The 21631-nt window shown below is 46.4% G+C and overlaps 8 protein-coding genes across 8 annotated transcripts; 1 reads left to right on the top strand and 7 right to left on the bottom strand.

The window, feature by feature from the left end:
- Positions 1-397: 397 nt before the first annotated feature.
- On the bottom strand, positions 398-896 carry N7478_012646 (uncharacterized protein; the record flags this gene model as incomplete). The annotated part of the gene is made up of 3 exons (XM_056928856.1): positions 398-525; positions 595-779; positions 859-896. 3 exons carry the CDS (start codon positions 894-896, stop codon positions 398-400), a joined length of 351 nt encoding a protein of 116 aa, XP_056772218.1.
- Positions 897-1724: 828 nt separating this feature from the next.
- N7478_012647 (acetate uptake transporter family protein) lies at positions 1725-2700 on the bottom strand (the record flags this gene model as incomplete). Its single annotated transcript, XM_056928857.1, has 3 exons — positions 1725-2054; positions 2109-2265; positions 2333-2700. 3 exons carry the CDS (start codon positions 2698-2700, stop codon positions 1725-1727), a joined length of 855 nt encoding a protein of 284 aa, XP_056772219.1.
- A 2718-nt stretch (positions 2701-5418) lies between these two features.
- N7478_012648 (uncharacterized protein) lies at positions 5419-7930 on the bottom strand (the record flags this gene model as incomplete). Its single annotated transcript, XM_056928858.1, has 3 exons — positions 5419-7582; positions 7637-7787; positions 7846-7930. 3 exons carry the CDS (start codon positions 7928-7930, stop codon positions 5419-5421), a joined length of 2400 nt encoding a protein of 799 aa, XP_056772220.1.
- Positions 7931-10243: 2313 nt separating this feature from the next.
- Positions 10244-11682, bottom strand: N7478_012649 (uncharacterized protein; the record flags this gene model as incomplete). The annotated part of the gene is made up of 3 exons (XM_056928859.1): positions 10244-11050; positions 11132-11272; positions 11329-11682. The coding sequence occupies 3 exons, from the start codon at positions 11680-11682 to the stop codon at positions 10244-10246; spliced, it is 1302 nt and encodes a 433-aa protein (XP_056772221.1).
- Positions 11683-12981: 1299 nt separating this feature from the next.
- Positions 12982-14047, bottom strand: N7478_012650 (TauD/TfdA dioxygenase family protein; the record flags this gene model as incomplete). Its single annotated transcript, XM_056928860.1, has 2 exons — positions 12982-13167; positions 13241-14047. 2 exons carry the CDS (start codon positions 14045-14047, stop codon positions 12982-12984), a joined length of 993 nt encoding a protein of 330 aa, XP_056772222.1.
- A 1348-nt stretch (positions 14048-15395) lies between these two features.
- Positions 15396-16405, top strand: dscB (the record flags this gene model as incomplete). The annotated part of the gene is made up of 2 exons (XM_056928861.1): positions 15396-15662; positions 15719-16405. The coding sequence occupies 2 exons, from the start codon at positions 15396-15398 to the stop codon at positions 16403-16405; spliced, it is 954 nt and encodes a 317-aa protein (XP_056772223.1).
- Positions 16406-16885: 480 nt separating this feature from the next.
- trpE (anthranilate synthase TRP2) lies at positions 16886-18598 on the bottom strand (the record flags this gene model as incomplete). The annotated part of the gene is made up of 3 exons (XM_056928862.1): positions 16886-18195; positions 18261-18334; positions 18441-18598. The coding sequence occupies 3 exons, from the start codon at positions 18596-18598 to the stop codon at positions 16886-16888; spliced, it is 1542 nt and encodes a 513-aa protein (XP_056772224.1).
- Positions 18599-19020: 422 nt separating this feature from the next.
- Positions 19021-21552, bottom strand: N7478_012653 (GcvT family protein; the record flags this gene model as incomplete). Its single annotated transcript, XM_056928863.1, has 1 exon — positions 19021-21552. The coding sequence occupies one exon, from the start codon at positions 21550-21552 to the stop codon at positions 19021-19023; it is 2532 nt and encodes an 843-aa protein (XP_056772225.1).
- Between the last annotated feature and the right edge of the window lie 79 nt (positions 21553-21631).

Raw genomic sequence — 21631 nt, forward strand, 5'->3', positions numbered from 1 at the left:
ATGTTGAGCTCGAATACCGCGGACCTCTTATGGCCAATCATCTACCTAGTACTACTCAAGTGCTAGTAGTAAGTATTATAATATTGAAGGTGCAAACATATTAATTTTGGGGATCTCACTACTTTTGCTCTTCCGGGTTTAAAATCATTGATATCGCTTCCACCACCGGCTTTAACTCGTGTCTACATTGGCTTACTTCTTTCCACAGCGGCCAGCCTTCAGACCTAAATCGAGACTGACCTTATCCAGAAACGCTGTAGATGATATTAAGATATTGTACACACTTTTATAATCATACAACTCAACTCAAATGAGTTCAACCACAGTCAGAGCTCCGGAGTCTACTATAACCTAAATGAAAAGGACAGAATACAAAGAAGAATAAATTTTAAATCATTCAATCCTTCCCCAGCATCTCCTTCCGCATCTCTTCCCGTTGAATTCGTGTTTCCTCCTTCGCCTTGGCCTTTTGAGCCTCAAGTATCGCACGTTTTTGATCCAACTCTTCTTGCGCGGCATACCAGACTGTAGCAGACACAGAAAGTCAGCATTGGAATACTTCTGTAGCAATAGCGAGGAACAGGGAAGCGATACTTGACTTATCAGACTTAGACCACTCCTTGAGCTTTTTCACATATTCATCAAATTCCTGCGCTTTTTGATCGCCTTGTTCCTCACTTCGTTTCCGGAGATCTGGATTATATCGCTTCACAAGTTCCTCGTCGGTCGGTCGGATATATTCAACAAATGCAGGCCCTCCGACAGAGATAGCGATACCGCTAATAGCAAGAGGAACGGGGTTAGTCACCCAGATCAGATATTTGATTGGTATTCATTGGTTTAAGCCCGCATGCTCACCCTGCAATGACCTTCAGCCACAGTCCAGCGCGAGACATATTGAGTTGTTTTGTGTCCGGTGCGGAGATCCGTGGAATGGCAGGGAAGGAGTTTCAGGACAGCGACGGTTTAGGCGATGGAGACGTAGCTCGAGGACGGGATAGTGCTGGAGTAAGTTTGAAATAATCAGAGTACGCTGTTTTGGAGTTGGAAAATGAGGTTATTTCGAGGCTGGAGGATCAATTGCATATGCGCGCGAAGGCGGTCAATGAAGAACTTCTTTAGATCCATTGGAGAGAGTCGGCAGAATTCTGGTGGGCATGCAAACAAGCCAAGGCGGTGAGGCGTGGCAATATCAGGAAACGGCGGCCTTTCCTTTCTGTGCGCTCTTGCCTTGATTCCGTGTCTCTGGAGCCAGTTTACTCTTTTAGTATGACCGTCATGTGGGTCCCCATATTTATCTGACCCATGATTTTGACCCCACTCACGCAGACGAAAACAACGTTGAAGATAGGAGGAACAAGGGGAGGAAGAAGAGATACAAAGTGAGGCCTTAGACGTCCAGATCTCGCATGATAGTGAGGAAACGCACTCTTATTGGTCCGAGTCAGAGTACAGCCAAATATGTACAACAAACTCACTCGCTGCATGCACCTCTCGATCTATGTAGTTACACTGCACCCCCTAACGCGGTGGTCGTTCTTTATCACAACATGTATTTTGTAGAAGAATAAAGTAAAGCATCCTATATGGTTATATAAAAATAAACCTTCTTCGTCTTAAATTAGGGCAGTAGGTACATATAGTATACTGATATTTTGGATATACGTCACTCAAAGTTTTTCATCGCCCTGCTTCCTCCTTTTTATTTCGTTTTTCTTTCCTTCTCACAACGCTTTCACTTTCCCATGTGCCCGAGCGGCAGGTGACCAAGGGAAATGGCCAAGAGGAACTGTAAAGAAGCCATTGCTATGATCAAAGAGACCGGCAAATGCATTATACCACGCCATCAGTGCCGCTAGTATGCCAAATACTCCACCCACTCGTTGTATTGAAGCAATGATTTCCTCATTGGCGGTGCACTTTATATGGGCGATGCCGAGAAGAAGATAATTCATGTCCAGAAAAAAGAACAGGAGAAACATGGCCACACTTGACTTGAGTGTGCAAAGTAGCATAAGTGTGGTAAAGATAAACCAGGCCTGAAATGGAGTTTGCTGGTCAATTTATATGATGCTTTAGAGCATAATCAATTTTCCAGATTCACATACCATCATGTATACACCCAACATGGTTTCCGCCACACATGTGGCTTCTTTTGTTTCAGGCTGAGTGTATTTAAGAAGTGACATGATGCCGGATGTTATCCAGTATGCACCGTACGAGCAAAACGATGTTGCTCCAAATGTGTTCCCCACCACCATTTCCCTATCCATGTCAGTATTAATTCAGAGCAAAAATGGAATCGATGGCTTATTGACTGGTATTCACGTACCAAATGCCAGCAAATAGCTGAGCAAAACCACCGTAAACAAGTGGAAGGGCAGTATTAACTTCAGATGATGTCACGTTCGTTAGGTAGACATTGGTAAAGTTCGAGATAAATGAAGTCAGCGCAAATGCGCAGAGGCCAAGAGGAGCTGGATTTGCAAATTTTGGCATCCCCTCAGCGACTGCCGCTGGTTCCTGTCTCAAGGGCAATGTTTGTTCCGAGAGAGTAGATTGGGGAAGAAGTGAGCGCTCATGGTCAGTATGTGGGACTACCAAGATCGGAGATTGATATCCATCACCTCTATGTCCGTTTAGTTCGTCGTAGAGAACAGGTCTCTCGGCATTCTTGGTACTAAAATGCTGGTGCTCCATATGTTTATCCTGGTTTTGAATAGTAGCACAAGAAGAGATTCCGGTTTTGTTCTGTGCTTTTGGAGTTTTAGGGGTCAATAAAAAATCCTCAGAAGGTATGTTTTATATTTTTCACAGGAAGCAAGTAATGGAGCTTGGAGAGAAGGAGTTAGGCTAGAAGAGGGGGTGACATAGGTAAATTTCTATAAGAGAAAGCACTTGCTCTGTCGATCTTTTAAAAAACTTGAAATAAACCACACACTTGCTATTCGCCCCTCCATTGTATTGTCATTTAACCCGGCAAAACCCGCGGGAACCATCAGTTCTGTACCGAAGTCAATCCTGTATGGGAGCTAGACAGCAATGCTGCCCAGGTGTTAGAAGTGGGAATGAATAGGTGTAATGCGAGAACACATGACTCAATCTCGGAGAGCTCCGTGGAATTACTTGCGACAACAGCAAATGAAAATACGGTATGAACTTAAAACTAGCCACAGTCAGGACACTCGCTATCGTGACGACAACTCTTTAGAATGGTCAAACGGGTCACTGGGACTCATACGCCAATATGAGGCTTTATCCACAGTAAAATGATCTGGAACGGCCCGTGCCATGGAGAATAGGTTCAAAAGAGACATCTAGAGATACGCGTGATCTGTAAAAATCACAATCCTAGAGCGCTGCGGAGCTAACTTTCTCTTTTGCTGCTTTGACAAAAAGTCAAAAACTTCCAAGGTTATAACATTTAATGTAAATACCGACCAGACTTGCCAGTAGTACTACGCCCAGGTGGGATTTGCATGTTTCTTTTAAAACATATTTATCATCAGTCGGCAGCGAATTCCCCAACTGGACTGGTTAAGCTTCCAGGGCAGTTTATAAACGTAATCATCCCTAAACATTCCGAGTTCGACCAACCATCATGATATTAATATTTCTGGGAAGACTTGAGTGAGATAGCCGGATCCACAAATGAATGGTTCAATTAAAGTCTTTTGAAAAGATTGTGCTAACTATTTTTTGTTGATGACAAAAGACAAAAGAAAAGCCTGCCAGGGTTGAAGATGGTGCTGCTGTACTTTGAAACCGAATCATTCTCCGCGGAAGCCGGCGTTCTCCGCAATGGATGATCAACAATAACAGACGGGGGCCCGATTACAATTTAGTTATTCTATGTTATCTTACGCGAGTTTTCTTTGAATGAGAATATTCTTCTCCTCGGAAAAGAAACGGCTAACGTGTGGTAACTTTAGAGGTACAGTATATATACATGTACACTAACATAGTATGAAAGCAAAATCGTAGGTTGAAGGTAGATCTTGAAACGGTCTGTGCGCATCTGATCCAGCCAACTTCGAGTTGAACTTAATCATTTTACCTATTGTAGATAGCTACTTGGGGGCATGGAGGTGTATATAGTAGCAGGGGAGTTTCAAATATCGTTCTGCTGGGCTGCACTTTGATTCTGACCAATGATGACGTGTTGCCTCAATATTCATGCAAGGCCTGACTTCACATCTATTTCCTCCTTCCTCAAAGTTGTTTGCGTAAGCTTTTTGCACCTATGATTGAGGGAGAGGCAGTCACTGTCATGTAATAGAGATCATGTGTTCTTGAGGATTCCTAGATGGGTAAAGATGAAGAGCTTTTGCATATTGATGACTGACTTGTGCGATAGAGTGCTATAGCTGCCGGTCAAAGCCTCAGCCCCCATTATTTCTAGACACAACTTTATCTGGCAGACTGGGATGATATCTCGTCTGCACTAGACTTCACTGCTGGAAATGAGAAGTCACTCTCCATGAGGTCGAACAGGTCAGCCACATAGGATAGACCCCTTTCAGACGAACTCCATACTCGTTGACTATCAATTTATCCTACGTCATGCAGTTAGATAGCGTTGTATAGCCAAGAGCCATTTGAGAGATATCAAAATTAGCCTCGATTCATATCTTGAAGCAGTATTTTGGCCACTAAAGCCCAGTATGATGCGGTTGATCAAATCTGGTATAGTTTAATGGTTCATTGATACGACTCGATGTCAGAGGTCTGGTTCTGAAGATCTAGGAAGGAACGCGCCTTGGAAGACCTCTGCCTTGGCTCTGATTCCGCCGTAGTTCCGTCCGGCAGCTTTATGATGTGACCCCCTTCAAGTCTTATCATCACTGGAGCGGGTTCCGTGCCCAGATGCTGCAGAGGATGTTCTTGTGTAACGAGAATCATCCAGTTTCGACGTCTATGTAAGACCACGCAAGTTCACGTTGAATACTAATGCTAACAGAAGAGAGTGAAGGTAAAGATTGACCAGAGTGCTCAGACTGCTCCGCAATATGAAGCAAAGGTACAGGATGGATCGAAATCAGTTTCACCACTCCACTCTCGTGGATTCTATCCCGAACCCTAGTCCGAAATCACTAATCCATTTCCGACTTAGCTCCGTCTCAAGTATTGAATCGTATTGAAAGGCGTTATCACGTGCTATTTTGTTCACTAATTTACTCGTAATGTTCGTACCGAAAATACTAGCATCTTGTGGCCTCTTGAGCTTGTTGATGACATTTCGATCTACTTGTCTCATTATTTTGCTTGAAGTTTAATAGAGCCATGAGGTCAATTCCCTTCGAAAAGTGCGTACGAAGTCAATTTGTGATGAGACATTGCTTTGGGAAATACACATGAGGCAGAAAATAACATAAATGCCTAAGCGTATGATCTACGCATCCATATGCGCCTCCTTTACTATTCCCTGTCGGTTTCCCACTCCTCATCTGTTTCCCATTCCCCTTCAGTCTCCCGTGTCACTTCCGTTTCCCATTCTAACAATGTTTCAGAATTAGATATAGTAGTGGGATGGTTTTGGCCGAGTGCTTGCTTCTGCTTGGTTAGGCACTCTCGTAGCAGATTGATGGCTTCGGCATCGTGAGCGGAAGATTTCCAGGTGAAAGCAAGATTCGCCATACTGTTCAGCGTAGAGGGATGGTCCTCGCCGAGCTTCGTCTTACGAGTCTTCATCACCTGCACCTCGAGCTGCTCGGCCTCCTCCCACCGGCCCTGGCTCCGGTACGTCGCCGCCAGGTTGGCCATACTCGACAGCGTATCGGGATGATCCTCGCCGAGCTTTGTCTTACGAGTCTTCATCACCTGCACCTCGAGCTGCTCGGCCTCCTCCCACCGGCCCTGGCTCCGGTACGTCGCCGCCAGGTTGGCCATACTCGACAGCGTATCGGGATGATCCTCGCCGAGCTTCGTCTTGCGAGTCTTCATCACCTGCACGTCGAGCTGCTCAGCCTCCTCCCACCGGCCCTGGTTCCAAAGCGTCGCCGCCAGGTTGGCTATACTCGACAGCGTATCGGGATGATCCTCGCCGAGCTTCGTCTTACTTGTCTTCATCACCTGCACGTCGAGCTGCTCGGCCTCCTCCCACCGGCCCTGGCTCCAAAGCGTCGCCGCCAGGTTGGCCATACTCGACAGCGTAGAGGGATGATCCTCGCCGAGCTTCGTCTTGCGAGTCTTCATCACCTGCACGTCGAGCTGCTCAGCCTCCTGCCATCGGCCGTCAAGCCAGTATGCCGTTGCCAACATGCCTGTGCTACTAAGAACATCTTCATGCTCTTCACCTAGTAAAATGATTCTTTCCTCTCTTGACCTTGCTGCCATGTCTCTTGTATCCGCGATATTTCCGCTTTGCGACGCATACCATGCAGCTCTATAAAGCAATGTAGCCCATTGTCGTAGACAATTAGGCGATTCTGGTCGTTGTGATATTGCGCATTTGACATGTGGAAAGAGCGCCCGACACCTCTCCCAGTTTTCGTATTCAGCCGTGGGAAACTCTTCGTATAGATTGTTGATAAATATCTCTCTCCATTGATTCATTTGTCCACGAGATTTCAACCACGCACGCATAGTCAGTTGCACTAGCCGATGCATCGTAAAAAAAGTGCTATTCTCACTGACAGATATAAATGCAAAATTCCTCAGTGTCACGACATCATCTTCAAAATCGGGGCCTATATCAGACTCGGAATCTTCCGTATCATCAGAGTCGTTCAGAAGCTCTGAAATTGATGTGTCGTTGGCCTCGGGTCGATGCCGGATAAGGTTCTCTGGTATCTCTTGTCGATCGAAAAAACTCATAAGAGAGAGCAACTCCGCTGCAGATGGCTTTGTTTGACGTATATAATCGAAGGACATTTGCCACGTCACTAAAATTGAATTCTTTGCTTCCCAGTCTCGGTAGTAGTGGCCCGCCTCTGCTTTCAGAAGCCTGATAGCTTTGCGGTCGCTCTCTTGAAAATCTTTCAGGTATTGTGATACCGAATAGCGAGGCGTCCGATTTTGAATATAGCTCGCGGCCTGTACGATCGCTAGTGGCATGAGCTCCAATGTGTCTACTAGTTTTTGACTCTCTTCGCCATCCCCGGCTTGTTGAAGCTTTCTTTGGAGAAGCTCTAGCGCCTCAGAGCTTTCCATCGGTTTGACTTCGATAAGATCCTTGCGATCAACCAATTTCAAGGCAACCTCTCTCGTCCGACTCGTGATAATAATAGATCCGTTTCGGTTTCTAGGAACATATTCTAATAGCGGTTTTGTCCAGGCATTCGTTGGATCTCTTATCGAATCTTCCTTCTGTGCGGCCTGAGATGAGTAGAGGAGCTTATCATCATCAACATTATCAAGAATACAGATCCATTTTCCTGTCTTCTCTTCCCGAAGCCGGTTCTCGACAAGTTTATATATATTGACTTTAGGATCCTGACGACCGGGGATCTTAACTTGGTCCGCAATGTCCCGGAAACTCTGCTCGAACCGGGCTTCATTACTCGCATGGACCCAGAAGACCCATGTCGCCGGCGATTCAGACCGAACCCGGTAGGTGTATTCGATCGCTAGTTGCGATTTCCTTCGAGTTATCAGCAATAGTCAATAAACCACGTGCTTGTCTCTCTATACTCACCCAACACCGCCGAGGCCAACCAGCGCTATTCTCGACCCTGGCACTGAGCCTTTCTCATGAATCTGATTGAGCAGTGTGAAGCGATTGACAAAATCCGGATCGCGCGCGAAAGGGACGGTTGATAACGGGTTGGGTGGAGTTTCCGGTCGCTCTAGTTCGGAATACGGCGATTAGTCACAACTGGAGCTTGTCCCGTTCCTCTAACTTACCTGGAGGCAGATGAAAGTCGATTGAACCATGGTTACCTCCGACCTGGAGCCCATTGTTCTTGCCACGGAAAGATATCGATGCCATGTTCGAATAAATGTGCCTCGTTTTCAGTCCATTGAAGGCTTATTGTCTGCTTCTCAGCTGGAGGCGGGGTACCTCCCCAGGTTCACCATCAGGTGACTTTCACTGCGCTAAGACACCGAAATAATCGATTGGCGGCAACCCACATAGAAATTCAGCCCGGACGTGTGGGGTGAAATTAGTATCTTCCAGGAACTGAATCGGCCCAAGCCCGAACGTACTGATCAAGTGCAGCACGCAATAAGCAGCCTCATCCCCTATTCTTCGAGTGGAACGAATGAAAAGCATGGAACTTTTTTTATTGCTGCAAAGCCGGATCCAAGGCATGGTTTTCCAGCCTGTAACTCCCTCTTTGAGGTCCGCAGGTTTAAGATGGCTCCCAAGCTCCTAGGAACTGCGAAGGTGCTGAGTGACATAAAGTACCATGGAGGCCCTCGTACCATAACATACGGAAATTATATTCATTTATGACAAGAAAAAAGCTTGCGAATACAATACCACTAAGGAAAGGCAAAGTTTTGAAGGTATACATTGTAGAAAAAAAATGAATCCATCAAAACTTTATTTAAATTTATACTGTTGACCGAACTTTCACTGTAAAGCCCAGCGAACGGACAAATTGTGCGAGGGTAGATGGTTCCCATGACTTAGTACAATTTCTCCTCTAGCCAAGGTGCCTGACAGTGAGGGGGACAAATAGACATTTATTGGACTGATCTCCACTGTCATCGCCTGTTCACGTATTTCATGCACAGAGCAAAAGAATCTCAGATAGCATTTTGGCGCTTTGGAATGGAATATATCGGTGCTTCTGGGATTTTCAACGTCGCTAGTGTCTTCGAGACGTAGTCCGCAGGGGTTCTGTAACCCACCGGCTGAGAGCGAGAAAAGTATATAAGCTCATAAGGTTGCGTAAAATTGAGGATATCCAAACTTACCATTCTATTTCCAGTTGGAATTGGCAAACCAGAGTGTAAGTGGTAAGTGTAAACTCGGCCATTTGGTATCTCCATAGTCAGCCAGGTCCGGATAGCATAGAGGCGCCAGAAGTCGTTGTAGCGCCGCAAAAGATCGTTCCGACGTTTTCGTAGTTGTTCCTACTTGACACGACTGGCCTTCGGCTCCATTGACGATTGCAACAAGATATATACTTAGAAATCAATGCAAAATTAAGCTTCATAGCGAGACGATCAGACGATCAGACGGGTGATATTTAATTGCCATGGATTTGCTATATGGCAACAGCGGGATTCTCTCTAGGCGAGCATTACATTTAAACACCAGAGACAATTACACAAGATATAGCTAGTCTTTTTATACTCATTTTGCCAAAGGATGACAATGACAAGGTGCGCAAAAAGAAGAATTAATCAACAAGTGCAATACACCACGTGCAGTACTGCTGGCGGCCGCTCAACAAGCACAGAGAGCACCGATCTTCATTCCGGCCTTACAGGGGTTTTCAAGGGGATTCACACACTGTGACCATCTTTAAATGAAGCGACCTAGGAGAAATAATCGGAAGCATTTCTACTGATACAGTAGCCAAGTGATAACCTCTGAAAATCCATAAAAAGAATACAGTATCCTGAGGTTAATCCCTTCGTTTCCAAACAGCTTGACTCGGTTTTCTGATCTTCAGCTGGACGCTCTGTTGCAACAGGGATCAGTAAAAATAATCATACTTTGATCTTTTGCGCTGGTGGCGATGTCTTAGTACGTCAAAACGGCGGTGGGTCTGGGCCGAACTGGTCTCTAAAGAATTTTTAAACTCTGAACCACTTGGGCAATTAATTCCACGTACTTCGCTCTGAGGGATATGGCGGTAAGTTTTCCTGAACATTATCATGATCGTGCAGTCTCAATTGTCACGTTCAACTCCAGAAAACTTCATGTGTCACAAAAACCCAATGTACGTTACCTCATCAATCAAGCCCGCGGATGACCCTGGGTAAATGGCCAGACTAGAAACCTGACCAATACAATTTAGCGCAGTGGTTTATATGCATACAGAAGTGCAACTTACGAGCAGTGAAAGCAACACGATCACCGTCCAAAGAACAAGGAGAAGCGTCATTTCTCCATCAAATAGTCAAATATTCCGAGAGTTTCTATCTAGTAGTCTTCGGTATTAACAAGGCGCCTTTTAAATTTATATTTGATACCAAAGAATCCTGCAAATCAGAATTCAAGGTTGTTACAAAGCAAGCCGAGATCGCAAGCTCCGAGGTAGCTCACGCTAGGCCCTATCCGGTACTAATACGATGCGTACAGCCGATGTTTATTGCTTGATTTTCGGTCTCACAAGGGGTCTTTTTACGACATAATATATTCAACGGCATCCACTTTGGCCAATCCGTGACCTCTATGAATTCCACTCTTATCAAAGGGGGCCTGTTCATCCACTTCGAACCAGTAATTCCACAGATACTCACGCAGTCGACCTGCAGTATCATTGCCTGAACGCTCGATGATTCTAAGTGATTTGTCACACCAGACCAAGCCTTCCCAGTTTCTGGTGTGTGAGCATAATTTCGATATATTGAACAGACCATGTGGTGCATAGTATGTGCCCTCAGTTCCCATGCATGGTTTTGCACAGTACGGCATAGCCCTCGCAGATTCATAGGCGTAGAATGCAGCCATCTGAAGCCCATAGCTTCCCCACTCAGTTAGGTCAATGGAGGCGGGGAGAAGATCAGGGTGATGGGTATTCAGAAATTGTATACATCGACCAAAAACGGGATAGAACAGCGATATTGATCCCCAGAGCCAGGTATGTAACCGGGCTTCATCCAAGGACCAAAACCGATAAGCAGGGCCGAATATATTATCAGTAGCTGGTAGCTCGGTTCTTAGCTCATCTGGAGCGTAGGTTGGGATATTGCCGCCGGTAGTCTCGATCTCGGGATAAAGCTGCTTGAAAAATTCCTCAAGCGCTTGGCAATCATTGAACAAAGACTGGCAGAGTTCGCGGTTGGATTTATTAACTTTATCAAGCACATTTCCGATACGTGCAGTTTCGGAAAACCCCCAAAGTACACCAGATAGCGGTGTACCATCGTAGGGCTCTTGGATAAATTTGATTTCATCTTCTGTTAATTGCTGAAAGAGCCAGAAGAGCTAGAAGAGTTTTTAGTCACATCCGAGTTGTCTAGTCGGGAAATATCCATAAAGAACTCAGAATCAAAAGTAGGGGCTTACCGTCCTCTGTTTAGCGTGTTGCAGATAAGCAGAAGTAATTGCTGTATTATTGAAAGCTTTGGGAGCTTGGTATCTTAGAATTGCGTTAAGTCCCTCGATATGGGCGAACAATTCGATGATAGATTCTGGGCAAAAGTAAGTCTAGCAATAGGTTAGTATTATGATAAATTACCCAGTTATATGAAAAATTTGAATACCTGAATCTCCTGGAAAATAACAGCAGCGTGAACAAATTCCTCCGCGTAGGAATTTTGGTTAAGGTGTTTAGAGAATAGCCGGATTGCATAGTTAAACCGCCTGAGACCGTCGTAAAACAATACTTTATCCGATTTAACCTTGCCCAAATAAACACGCGACAATGACGCACATGTATATTGGAGTAGTACGCTTTTTTGAGGCTGGCTCATGATATTCGATATAATTGAGGGCCACATGTGCGTTGAAGAAGTAGCTTCGGGCTCAGGAAAGTAAGTGCCAAAGTAAGTTGAGAATAACTGCACATTGATCATTGGCCCTGTGTGAACTGTCTGGAATGGCGAAGTGACAGTCATCAAGTCTTGACAGGTAGTTTTCTCATTTTTTTTGTCTTTGTTTTCAAAATCTAGGTATTCCCATGGCTCTACCAATGAACGAGGGAGACGCTGCTTATCGGTGTCATCATTGTATGAGTAGTGGATGAATTCAATTTTTTTGCGTGGTCCCGGACATTTGAAGCCTCTCCTGATGCATCGCATACATTCAGGGATTCGCTCATCACACTTTTGAAAATGAAAGTATCAGCATATATCAATCAATAAGCGATGCTATACAGGAGCAATTGAACCTTGACTTTTCGTCTTTTACACTCATTACAGCCTCTCGATGACCAAGGCACTCCACCCATGCTGGCGGAGCCTCTTGTGAAATTGCTGAAATCCCTGGTATCAGCGTAATGTTCCAATTATAACGGGATAAACGGAAATATCATTCAACGACATTTCTTCTCCTGAGATGCTCCACCAAGACTCGCTTGTTTGGGAGGGGCGTTCCACGTGATGTCGGGGGCAAAAGGCTCAGCCTAGCGGCTAACCTTGTTGCTCCTCTATTACACCTGCTCAGTGATCAAATCAGGGTGCTCAGATCAGGCTCAGTGAGTGGATCATGTTCATGATGGTGATCAGCTCAGGCCGCTCAGGGGCGTGCTCAATTATACTCAGTGATCATAAAGCGGCGACGGGTGAGCACTAGAACGGAGAGGGAACGCCGAGCGTTGCCAGACATTATCCTGTGTATATGCAAGTGGTGAAACTGATTTCGATCCATCCTGTAGTATTCGGTTAACATTGAACTGATCGCCAATCTTTCAAGACCAGCTCTCATGGGGATTATGATACATGAAGACTAGCTACCAACTTGAAGTTCCAACGCCAGAAGGTCCCGTATGGTGACGATACTGCACAGCGAGGAGTCTCACAGTCAATAGTAGCCAAAATGTCTCTTAGTTTATATGTAGTACATTTGAATCATTGATTGACTGATGGACCTGGTAATACTCGAAAACAAGTGATTCAAGTCTAACAGAACCCCTCTGGGTCCATCATGATTGTATGTCAACCCCCCCCCCCCCCCCCAAAAAAAACCACTGAGTTTCTGTGTATACTTTTCTTACATATAGTGGTTTTGAACCATTAAAATAAAATATCAGAATTGCAATTCATTGAAAAAGTCTTGAAAAAAAGAGGTAAAACACAGAGCGCTATTAAATCACAAGCTTCTGGGGCGATTTTCCCGTTCATAACCAAATACAGGATTTCATTCCGGCACCAAGCCATTCATCATACTTTCGTTGGTAGATAAAAATCAGCCAGCGTTTATTTCTTCTTCGTGGCATCGACAAATCCATTCTTCAAGTCATCCAGATATCCAGCGTTTTCACCCTTCTCATTCAATCCCCAGGCCGTGGAGGAATCGTCGAGAATAGTTGCTCGTCTCATATCACGAATGTACTTTCCGGCAAAGGAACCTCCGCAAGACTTGTGCATAACGCATGTGTTGTCCTGCAATTAAATCAGTATTGAATGACTACCATGTACAGAACTTTTTTTTAAAAAAAAAAAAAAAAAAACTCACCCAAATGACAAAGTCACCATCGTTTTCCCAGTCCACTCTCAAAGTGTATTTTTCCTGGGTCGCGTGCTCCATCAGAGCATCGACCACAGGCTGACTCTCCTCGTGAGTCCACCCGTCGAACCGATAGCCATGTGCTGCGACATACAAGTTCATACGCCCGCTGGCCTCGTGCTCTTGGACCAGTTTGTGGCGGGCCATAGATCGCTTTGAAGGGTCCATATATTTCAAGAACTTCGACTCAGGTGCTGCAAGACGACGACTATGCCAGATAGAATGCCATAGTACATAGTCGTTAATTTTTTCCTTGGTTTCACTGTCTAATTCTTCATATGCTGTCCGTGTATCAGCAAATCCTGTTCCACCACCAGTTCCCTTCGGAGGTAACTGGTGTGCACGTAAGATACAGTACCCAGCACGACGCGGGTTATAAGAGCAGTCGACATGGAAAAGGTTATTTCCCTTGTTGCAGTCCGCGCGAAGACTTCCTGGCTGAATGATGGAGCCATCGTCTTCGATGTTCGCCACGTCTGTCAACTCAGTGTAAGGTGCGAGTCGGTATTTCTTGCCAGGGGTGATGAACACAGTTGAGGCATCCAGCTCACCCATCTGGCGGGCTAGAGCCACGTGTCGTTCATCGTCGAGTTGAGCATTTCTGAAGACGAGCACGCCATATTTGGCCATACCATCTTTAATAGTCCGGACCTCTTTTTCGTACAGAGGGCGTGAGAAGTCAATTCCCTGGCACTCAGCTCCAAAGCTGTTGTGCAGAGGCTTGAATTCTACTTCAGATGTATTGTTGACAGTCATTGTTGCAATTCAATAGTAATGGTTCACAGTCAGGTTTAGTGTTTAATTTCGCTAAGAGTCGGCGGAGGATTTGGGGCGTTTTATATTATATAGGATCTTCAAAGGAACCGTCAAACAATGCCTATCAGCCTTATGTACCAATAGACTGGCTGATTGCCATTGTAGAATGTTGGCCCCAAAATCTATTATGGGTCCTGGAAACTGGGGCATTTGAACAGACCCCACCATTTTACATGTACATGTTTCAGTCGCCAGAGTGCTTTATGGGGTTAGACCTTTGAAGATGGGGAGAATGTTGGCACAATTGATTGGCTTGTACCCTTTCTCTGACACTTCGAATTTCTTAGCTTCGCCCCTGAGCTTTGGAAAATTTAGAAACTTATCTGATTATAGCCCCTCAAATGTATCGGACGGAAGTGGAGTTGCCGTATCAGGTATCCGCGGCCCCCATCGTCTGACGATGGCGATCGCCCATGTGTACTATGGTTATGAAACGGTGATCTTGTAGATGATGTCACGGGCCCTTTGCCTCCCTCGGCATTTCGAAAGAACAGATCTCTATCTTTAAATACTCCTGCCAAGCTGCTTTTGATGCCAAGCTGTTTAGATGCATCCTTATTTATCTTGGCTTTTGATATTCACGGCTGCAGATATCTATATCGATTCTCCTCCTCAAAAAACGAAATCAATCCGCCTTAAAAAGAAGAAATCATCACTTTAATTCGGGCAACATGTTCACGTAAGCGCTAGAACGCCATTTAAATTGCTTACCGGATCTAGTAGTAACCGTGGAGCTCGGCCCCAGGTGGTATCCCTATTGTATGACAATGTACTATGTCAAAACGCAGTCAGATAGGTTCGCGGTGATCGACCATCGCCACAGGATGCTAACGCTTCAAGAGACAGTCTAATTTCCCTGTTTTTGCTAGATTATATTACCAAAAAATGGCCTTCACGGGGGTCCGAGCTGAAATGTCCGCCTATTCTAGAAAGAAAACAGTCCTGATTACAGAGTGAGATAGAATGGACTGCAGATAGTCATTTTCAATGACACTCGCTTGAAATTGAATCACAGTACAGTAAACGATTCAATTCCCAGCGAAATATGTATGCTAAGTGGTGAAGAGGCAGATCGGCAAGCCGAGGCTCCCCGGACTCGGAGCTCTTATCTGTTACGTGATATGTGGCCTCTGATTCTGATTGGGGACGGGCTTGTCTCTTCAACATTTGAATGCTACCACCATCTTCTCCCTCCTTCAATCGTCGCCACAGGACGCTATCACATTGCCCCGCATGAGTCCTCTGGCTCCATAACTCGGACTATAATCAAAACCTACGCCCCTTCAAAATGCTGACCTCCGGTCTGACAAACACCCCGCTCACCAAAACCTTGCTCATTTACACCATCGCTTCTTCGATCGCTCTCTCCATTCTCGATGTCAAGCATCTCGCAATAATTCATGTGTCGCCACACTTTTGGCCATACATACAAGTATGGCGCGCATTGATCTGGCAAATAGCTGGCTTCACAAATTCCACAGAGGCACTGTTCGCCGCAATGCTAGTGTACCATCTACGCGTTGTAGAGCGAGCTTGGGGAAAGCGGAAGATGGCGGTAAGATGATACTTCCTTAAAGATAATCTGGTATGATACTAATGAAGATTCTGCAGACTTTCATCCTCATAACATTACCTTTCACCACAATCCTCCCACCCCTCATTCTCACTCTGATTGTCCGTCCGCTCTCCCTAAATACACTCAATTATCTTCCCTCCGGACCGACAGCGACAGTATTTGCTTTATTAGCGCAATACTACGCGACAATACCTGCTGTATTCCGGTATCGGATCAGCACAACCGCATCTTCCAGCGCGAACGCTGCCACTCCTGCCAACACGAATAACAGCGACAACGACCCTCCGACGAGGAATACAGCGTCCAAGCCCCCACCGCCGAAACTTTCGATTCTCCTCTCCGATAAATCGACGACATATATTATAGCAGCCCAACTCGCACTCTCCCAATTCCCCGCAATGCTTCTCCCATCCGCCATCGGCTGGGTCGTGGGCATGGCCTGGCGTGCAGAGCTCTTTCCTAGTCTATCGCCTTCTGCAACAGGATTTCACATACCGGCGTGGATATTTAACGAACGTGAAAGGAGGAGTGGGATACATAACACTGCCGGGGAGCGGGAACGATACGAAGACTTAAGACGACGATTAGAAGGGGAGGCTGCAGCTTCAACTTCTGGAATAGATAGCGCTGATGGACAGAGGAGAAGGAATGTTAACAGTACAACTAGTACGGGCCGAGAAGGCAATGGTGGGCTTATGGAGCGATTAAGAGGAGCTTGGTGATGACCTCTTCGTTCTGCCATTCAAGCTATATGTCTGGATTCTGAGATTATGTACGAAATATCTATAGGGTGGTTTCTTTTAATATACTTATGTCTCATCAAGAACATATGTAACTAAGGCAACAATTTTATGATTTGTTTCTTTTATAAGCGACTGTGCTGTGGTGTGGCCCAGTTCAGGTTTGGGTGGCCATGGGAGACCACCGTCCTTTCCTACTCTCGAACTCGTCTTACACTGACATACATGCAGATTCCCCATCAGCAATTCCCCATCAGCAAGCTGTTCCCATATTCAGGATTGACATACGATGATCTATTTAGAACTTGAAAATTATAACCCGAAAGATACATTGGTCTCATCTACTAAAAAGATAAAATTTAAACATGCGTAAATCATTGACAGCTGTTCTTAGCCGAGCCCCGAATTCGCTGCAACAAACATCAAGACCTCGGCTCCAAAATGCATGACCAGGTGCTCGCTCTATTCCGACTCCAAGCTAAGATACTTCTCCTCCGCACCCTTTATACAAGCAATATTAGCACCTAACTTGTTAATAGTCTCCATATACTCATCGTAAGGATCCGAATCAAACACAATGCCACCACCAGCCTGCAAGTAAGCGACACCATCCTTAACCATCATAGTCCGCAATGCAATACAAGTATCCATAGCCCCAGGTTCTTCATTCGACCCACCAACATTCGCAATGTTGTATCCGAAATAACCAACCGCACCGGCGTATACACCGCGCTTTTCACCCTCTAGCTCGGCGATGAGCTGCATCGCGCGGATCTTAGGTGCACCGGATACTGTTCCGGCAGGGAAAATCGAGCGGAATGCATCGAAACGTGTCTTTCCGGGACGAAGAACACCGGAGACCTGGGAGACGAGGTGTTGGACATGCGAGAATTTCTCAACTACCATGAGGCGGTCGACTTGTGTGCTCATTGGGTCGCAGATGCGGTTTATGTCGTTCCGGGCTAGGTCGACGAGCATTACGTGCTCGGCGCGGTCTTTTAGACTGCTGCGTAGTTCGTCGGCGAGAGCGGTGTCTTCTTCCAGTGTTCTACCGCGTTTCACGGTACCGGCGATGGGGTGGGTGATTATTCTGCCTCGTTCTTCTTTTACCAGGAGTTCGGGACTAGCGCCGACAAGCTGGAAATCTTGGCAGTCGATATAGAACAGGTAGGGGGATGGGTTGACGGTACGGAGATGACGGAAAAGGTTGTATGGGTGGAGAGATGTCGGTCGGGAGAGACGTTGTGAGGGGACGGTCTGGAAGATATCGCCCTTGCCGATGTGCTCTTTCAATGTCTTGACATGCTTCTCGTAGCCCTCTTGTCCGATGTTGGAGGTATATTCTTGGTTTTGGATAATAGGTCCTTGTTCGGGCAGTGGTGTGCGGTCCTGTAGAAGAGTCTCGATGGTCTTCTGGATTGTTTGCTGGCCCTTCTGGTATGCAGGTTCGATATCGGTATCTGAGGCTGGGATAGGAACATAGGTGATGACCTTGACGACTTGGAAGAAATGATCAAATGCGACAATTGTATCGAAGAGCATGAACAGTGACTCGGGAACACCTAAGATATCCTTCATAGGGCGAGCGGTCTTTGGCTCAAAGTATCGAACACAGTCATAGCCTACATATCCGATTGCTCCGGCCGTCAAAGGAGGAAGAACCAATCCAGGAACAGTTGCGACGCGGAATTGAGATAACTCTTCTTCCAGGTGTGGGAGGGGATCCGCCTCGGGGCCATGGCCTGCGCCAGTCTTGATCACTTTGCGGGGGTCTAGGGAGCGAAAGAAAGAAGAAAGTTAGTAGATGGCGGGGTATAATTTCAACACGATCACCCACCTGCGCCGACAAAGCTGTATCGTCCAATAGTCTCTGTAGTCGCAGCACTCTCATACAAGAATGACATACGCGAACTATAAAATCCCCAGTATTAGTCTTTGTGTTTCTGCTTCTGCTGTCAAAATTTCCCCGCAAGATAGGGCAAATGGAAAAGACTCGTGCTTAGAGTTCAACACTCACTTCTCTGCAATCTTCAAGTATGCCAAGTTAGGCGTCAACAGATCCGCAGGAATCGAGGCAGTCACGGGTAGCAAGTTCGGGGCAAATTGGGAGTTTCGTGACTTCGAGATAACTTCTCGCGCCGTCTCCAGCGACGGGGTGGTAGCAATCTGAGTCATCGCGTGTAGGTTAACAATCTAGTCTCAATGTGGTACAATTGGTCTTTTCTCTCGCGGGTATGCCAGTATTCAGTGACATTGTACTTACCGAAGGCGCCATTTTCCGCAGGGGTAGCTGAATGACTAGCTGAGTTGGATCGCCGATGACAGAGATAGATTTGGCGGTGGGAAAATGGCTTGACTTGCTGTGGGGCTCGGGTTCGAATGTTGGTGGGGAGTCTTAGTCACTCCGAAAAAGGTTAAGCGCGGGGACTTGGTTATCGGTTATCGGTGCGATGTCCACAGGTATATACAACTATTTGAAAAGCAAAAGAACACAAATTTTCACAACATCCGTATCAATATTGGTATTACGTTATCGTCCACTGGCAGACACGCTTTATATTCACATTAAGTTATCATCATACAGCAGAGGAAAGATCTTATAAGCGAGACTTCAATGGTGCACTGAGTATAGAATCAACCGGGTTATTATCAAGCAGAGCCTTTGAATCAGGGTCATACAACGGTTCAGCGGAAACCGTAGCTTGAATACGACGACCGAAGTATTCAATCTCGACCTGACTCCCAAGAGAGGCGTTGTTAGGAAGCCAAGCATAGGCCACGGGCTTGCCAACAGTATATCCAAATCCAGCACTGGTCACATAGCCAACGGCCTTCCCTCCACAGAAGACAGGCTCTTTCCCGAGAACCATAGAGTGACCATCATTAACTGTAAGACAGCGTAAACGGCGAGTAGGATACTTGGAAAGTTTCTCAAGAGCAACCCTGCCAACGTAATTATCGGTCTTGTTCATACGGATGGCATTAGAGACGCCGGCCTCGTATGGGTTGTGTTCGGAGGTCATGTCAGCACCGTATATTCGATAACCCTTTTCGAGACGAAGGGCATTAAAGGCACCTCGACCAGCTGCAATCAGACCATGTGTCTTACCCGCGTTCCAAATGCTGTCCCAAAGTCGTGCTCCGTACTCAGCCGAGGTTTGGATTTCCCAGCCCAGCTCACCAACATAGGATTTGCGTAGTGCCTTGGCCGGAATACCGTTGATCGTGACATTCTTAACGGTGAAATATGGGAAATCCTCGTTAGAGAAGTCGTCTGTACTGGTAGTGGAGATAACGTCTCGGGAGCGGGGACCCCAGAGGCCAATGCAGCAAGTGCTTCCTGTGATATCACGAACTCGAGCCCATTGTTTCTGATGACGAGCTTCGCGAGAAAGATAAGCGAGATCACTTGCGGTGTTAGCGCCAACTTGGAAAAGATCTTCTCCCAGTCGGGCGATAAAGATATCGCTCTGGATCCCCGCATGTTCATTAAGAAGAAGAGCATAGCTGATCGTGCCCGGTTTGGTATTGATATCTGCCGTACTCAAGCGTTGAAGAAGATGAGCGGCACCAGGGCCAGACACTTCGAATCGATGGAAAGAAGTCATATCGTACATGGCCACTGCGTTGCGAGTCTTCCAAGCTTCCACTGCGACGATGGGAGAGTGAAATTGTGCTGACCAGGCATCTCTTTCAATGGGTTTCCACTCTTTAGGAAGAGATTTGATAAGATGAGAGTTTGCTTCATACCAAAATGGTCGTTCCCAACCTGCAAGCTCAAGGAAGAAAGCACCTAGGTCCTTCTGGCGAGAGTAGAAAGGACTGGTGCGAAGGTTTCGAGGAGACTCCTTGGGCTGCGAGGGATGGAGGATATCATAAATTTCCACAAAGTTCTGTGCGGAGGTCTCATTGATGTAGGCACGACTGAGCTGCACTTCTTCGAATCGGGATAGCTCACATTCACTAATATCGATCTGAGATCGGCCAGTAGTAAGGACCTCAGCAACAGCACGCGCAACACCAGCAGAATGGGTCACCCAAACAGCCTCCGCAACCCAGAAGCCGTCCAGATTTGGCGCTTGTCCCACGATGGGACCTCCATCCGGGGTGAAGGAGAAGACACCGTTGAATCCATCCTCGATTTCAGTATTTCGGAGAGCAGGTAAAAGTTTCTGTGACTCCTTCCAAGCTGGATCGAAGTCTTCCTTCGTGAATTCCAGACGAGAAGGCATATTCCTGTCATCGACGTGTTTAGGAGTCAGGCCCAAGGATGCTGCCACGACTGGCATCGGGCGATGGCCATAAAATCCAATACCATATTGTTCACCATGTTCGCGATAGTATAGGTCTTGATCTTGGTGTCGTAGAATTGGGAGTACGGCATTCTTTCCGTTTATTTGTCTGTTGATTTCGCGATCGACTAGTTCTGGTACCTTCGTGGTTTTGGCATATTGGTGTGCTAGTGGGAGCAATGGAATCGAGATACCCACCATTGCACCTAACTCAACTCCCCAGAACCCAGCACAAGAAATAACAATATCAGCGGGAACAGAGCCGTTGGGAGTTGTCACGCCGGTAACATGATTATCCTTTCGTTCGATATTGGTGACTGGGGTTTCGGCAATATAACGAACGCCCGCTTTGCTGGTACGTTCAATAAGTAGCTGTGTGGCGCGTGCAGCGAGTGCAAGCCCATCGCTTGGAATATGGAAGCCGCCAAGCACCACATTTCTGTTAAGATGCGGATATAGCGTTAGACATTCGTCGGCACTAATGAGACGCGACTCAATACCCCATGAAGTAGCATAGCCATGCCGGCGCTTGAGCTCCTCCAGTCGAGCCGGAGTAGTAGCTACCTCTAACCCACCAACCTGGTTGAAGCAATTCTGGCCATCCTTCTCGATTGAAAGTAGTTTTTGAATCGTATAGCGTGCTAGATGGGTCATAGTCTTCGAGGGACCAGTTTGGAAAACAAGCCCAGGCGCATGAGAAGTCGAACCGCCTGGCATGTGTAGAGGACCTTGCTCAACAACAGTGATATTGTTCCATCCTCGTGAGACCAGCTCATCGGCCAAATTGGTTCCTACGATTCCAGCACCGATGATAACCACTCGTTGTGTGTGTGCCATTTCGCAGAGAGATATGAATCAATGAACTGAAGAGAAATATGAATTGAGGAACTCAGCAGCAGCGGACAATAGCTCTTCC

This window comes from Penicillium angulare (assembly GCF_028827245.1).
Source record: "Penicillium angulare strain IBT 27051 chromosome Unknown utg000012l_segment0_segment0, whole genome shotgun sequence".
Lineage (NCBI taxonomy): Eukaryota > Fungi > Ascomycota > Eurotiomycetes > Eurotiales > Aspergillaceae > Penicillium > Penicillium angulare.